The sequence below is a fragment of the Mustela nigripes genome, unplaced genomic scaffold, assembly GCF_022355385.1.
Source record: "Mustela nigripes isolate SB6536 unplaced genomic scaffold, MUSNIG.SB6536 HiC_scaffold_923, whole genome shotgun sequence".
In the NCBI taxonomy this organism is placed as follows: domain Eukaryota; kingdom Metazoa; phylum Chordata; class Mammalia; order Carnivora; family Mustelidae; genus Mustela; species Mustela nigripes.
This window is the reverse complement of record NW_026740330.1, coordinates 3,911-7,798: the sequence shown is the minus strand read 5'-3', so window position 1 is coordinate 7,798 and position 3,888 is coordinate 3,911. Positions and strand designations below refer to the sequence as shown.

Genomic DNA, 3,888 nt, shown 5'->3' with positions numbered 1-3,888 from the left:
TCAAATAAGAAAAGAACCACAAACAGAAATAAATACATTTTCCTTTTATTTATAAATAACTAAAACAAAATGAGATAATATAATTGATCCCAGAACTATTAATCTAAATCATCAAATAGGACACAGAAATTTTTGTCACAGAAGAACCATATTAACTACCCAGAAAATGCCCAGATGTGTACATTGCCTAGTTCATGTACATTCTAAGTGCCAAAGAAGAACCTAGTACTTCCATTTATCTGTATAATCTGGCCACTTTATGATTATAAGTGACCACATAGATGTTTTATTTAATAAGCTGATAGAGTTAACATAACTAGACTTATATTTGAAGATTTGAATAACTATACAATCCTGATTGCTTTTTGTAATACTATACTGACCTGATAATGGGGGGATTATCCAGTATAGTTTGGATGATACTGAGATGCCCCAGAACTTTCCTCAGGGCTGCTTTTATCTCCTTATTCCGAAGGCTATAGATGAGGGGGTTGAAGAATGGAGTTACCATAGCATAGAACAAAGTTGCAACTTTCTGTATACCAGCAGAATGCCCAAGTCCTGGGCTCACATACATGATCATCAGAGAGCCATAGAATAGTGATACCACAGCCAAATGAGACCCACAGGTTGAGAAGGCCTTGTGTCTCCCAGTGGCTGAAGGCATACGCAACACAGCTAATAGGACAAGTGTATAGGACCCAAGGATAAAAAGGAAGTTACCAAAGATAATTAATGAGCTTAAAGTATAGCAAAGCTGTTGGATTGTTGGAGCAGAGGTACATGCCAATGCAAACAGTGGCCCTGGGTCACATACAACATGGTCAATAATGTTTGGACCACAGAAGGGCATCTGAGAGATGAATACAATGGGGATCAGGAACCACAGAAATCCACAAACCCAACAGATAATGACAAGTTTGGTACAGAAGTGTCCAGTCATGACGTTAGGGTAGTGCAAGGGATGGCAGATAGCAAGGTACCGATCAAGGGCCATGACAGCCAAGAGGAAACATTCAGATGTTCCCAAAGAGAAAAAGAAATAAAATTGGAGGAAACATCCAGTAAAGGAGATGGTCTTTTTATATGAGATGAAATTGACCAGCATCTTGGGAACTGTAGAAGAGACATACCAAATCTCTAGAAAGGAGAAATTTCCCAGGAAAATGTACATGGGGACATGGAGTCGGCATTCACACCACAAAGCACAAACAATGGCCCCATTCCCTGTTACAGTCAAAACATATGTTGTGGTGAAGAGTGAGAAGAGAAGGATCTGAATCTTCCACTCACAAGAAAAACCTAGGAGTATAAATTCTCTTACAGAAGAAAAGCTGGAGTATGGCGCAGAAACATTCATTGGGTCAGTAACCTGCAAGGTCAAGAGACATATTGCTATCAGTCAGGACTAGTTTTAAATGTGCTCCTTTTTAGAATGAAGAAAAGACAATGAACATGGGGTCATTTTTCAGAAGAATCATCAGTTAGGAAGAGAATGTAGTCTACTTGTTCTTGGTTACGTACTCTGAGTTTTGGGTATAGTAGGCAGCTGACTGCACAGAAAAAAACTGCCTGCTTCTGAATCTCTTCCTCATTATGGTACCATGATAGAACTAAGTAAAGTTAAATTCTTTTTTTTCTTTTAGAAAGAAATAGAGAGAGAGATAGAGAGAGAGAGAAAGAGAGATATGGAGGAGGGAGCTGAGGGAAAGGGAGAGAATCTTAAGCAGGTTCCACACTGAGCATGGAGTGCGATGCAGGGCTAGATCTCACGACCCTGAGATCATGACCTAAGCTGAAATCAAGAGTTGGACATTTAATCAACTGAGCCACCCAGGCACCCCAAGTTAAACTCATTTTGTAAAGCTTATTATTTTGGATCAGGGACTATGTATGATAGTTTCTGGATAGCATAAAACATAAAGTTAACACTTAATACATTACTAGTTTTTATCCTAAACCCATCATATAGGACAATAGACTCAGTAAAGAAGGTTTTGATTTTACTATTTACATTTCAGTTAATAGTATTTTTAAATATATCATTTACTTATATTTAAATACTATTTATATCTTTACCTTTTGAGCACTGCAGAAGGTTATAACACCTCTGTGTCAATCCCTTTAATTCCGAAATTTCTCAATGTTGGTTCATTAATGCTCCTGGTTTGGAATATTTAAAAAATATATACATACTACAAAAAGAAGCTAGATATATATATATAGTATATATAGTATTATATATTATATTATATATATATACCTCTCTCCTTTTTTCCTTCCCCCTTCCCATATATATATATATATATATATATATATATAAAGATATATATAGTATTTAAATATATCATTTAAATATGAAAAATAAATAGACATGTTGTATAGAAAGTAGTTTTAAGGCCAACATGCCTCATTTCTATTGCTATTGCTGTTAGCTTAAGCATCATAAAATATCATACCACAATGTTACTTACCAGCACGGACTTTTAATATTGCTGTGTTGCAGTGTCTTCTGTTGGAAGCGGTGGCTTTAAGTTTTCACTTAATCTTTTACCTGCAACTGTTGCAAAATAACAGCTAGGTGTGGGAGTTTATTTTTTGAGGACTTCCCCTCCCATAAAATTTGGCATTTTTAAAAATATATCATTGTTTAAATTAAAAATTTTAACCAGAAAACAGAAGCCAAATACTTTTTTTTTTTTTTTTGCTTGTGACTTTTCAAAAGCAATTTTTCATCCAACCTATTGTCCACACCAGCACTTGGAAAAGTCTTTTAGAATGATTTGGTGGAAGCTGTCTTTGTGCTTCTTTTTGTAGTATGTATATATTTTTTAAATATTCTAAACCAGGAGCATTAATAAACCAACATTGAAAAATTTCAGAATTAAAGGGATTGACACAGAGGTGTTATGACCTTCTGAGTGCTCAAAAGGTAAAGATATCATTATTTTGATACCTACCAAATCTCTAAAGAACACGTTTGATGAACCATATACTTCTTTGTCCAGCTGGATAAAGAGTTTTATTGCCTTATAAAATTAAGAATGTACTTTATCACATGTTCTTGTGGGAATTGGCCTCTATAGCATTAGGAAAGTTCTTCTCCTCCAAGGCAATGAATCTTTAAAAAGTTAATGATTGCATGTTCTCTGAGGAACTAGTAAAGAGTAATAACTTTAGAGGCACCATTATTACAGAGTTTCCTTGTCTGGAATATGGATTCCAGAAAGTTTCCAGAAGACACGATTTGAAGAAAAATAAAGTACAAATCACCCAAAGTTTTGAAGTTCATAAACACTTCTTTTTTTAATATTTTAATTTAATTTTTAGGTAGTAAACATATGGTGAAATATTGAATTCTGGAGTAGATCTCAGTGGTTCATCACTTACATGCAACACCCAGTGCTCATCATAAGTGCCCTCCTTAATGCCTATCACCCATCTAGCCCATTCCCTACCCAGCTCCCTCCATCACCCCTCAGTTTGTTTTTTATCATTAAGAGTCCTCTATAGCTTTTTTCACCTATCTCCTTTTGTACTTTCCCCCCTTCCCATATGTTAATCTGTTTTCTTTCTTAAGTGTTACACATGAGTGAAATCATATGGTATTTGTCCTTTCTGACTGGCTTATTTAGAATAACACATATAATATACACTTAGTTCCATCCATGTTATTGTAAATGGAAAGATTTAATTCATTTTGATGGCTGAATAACATACCATTGTATATTATACTCCACGTCTTCTCTATCTATTCATCAGTTGATGGGTATTCGGGCTTTCTTTGTAGTTTGGTTCTTGTTGATAAGGCTGCTATAAACAAAAGAGCATGTATATCCCTTCAAATCTATATTTTTGTATTCTTTGGGTAAATACCTTGTATTAAAA

At 34.9% G+C, this 3,888-nt stretch overlaps 1 protein-coding gene across 1 annotated transcript; it reads right to left on the bottom strand.

Annotated features, from left to right (window-relative positions):
• Positions 1–383: 383 nt before the first annotated feature.
• LOC132008761 (olfactory receptor 11H12-like) lies at positions 384–1,387 on the bottom strand (the record flags this gene model as incomplete). The annotated part of the gene is made up of 1 exon (XM_059387320.1): positions 384–1,387. A coding segment is annotated over exon 1 (977 nt), but the record flags the coding sequence as incomplete, so codon positions are not given.
• Positions 1,388–3,888: the final 2,501 nt, after the last annotated feature.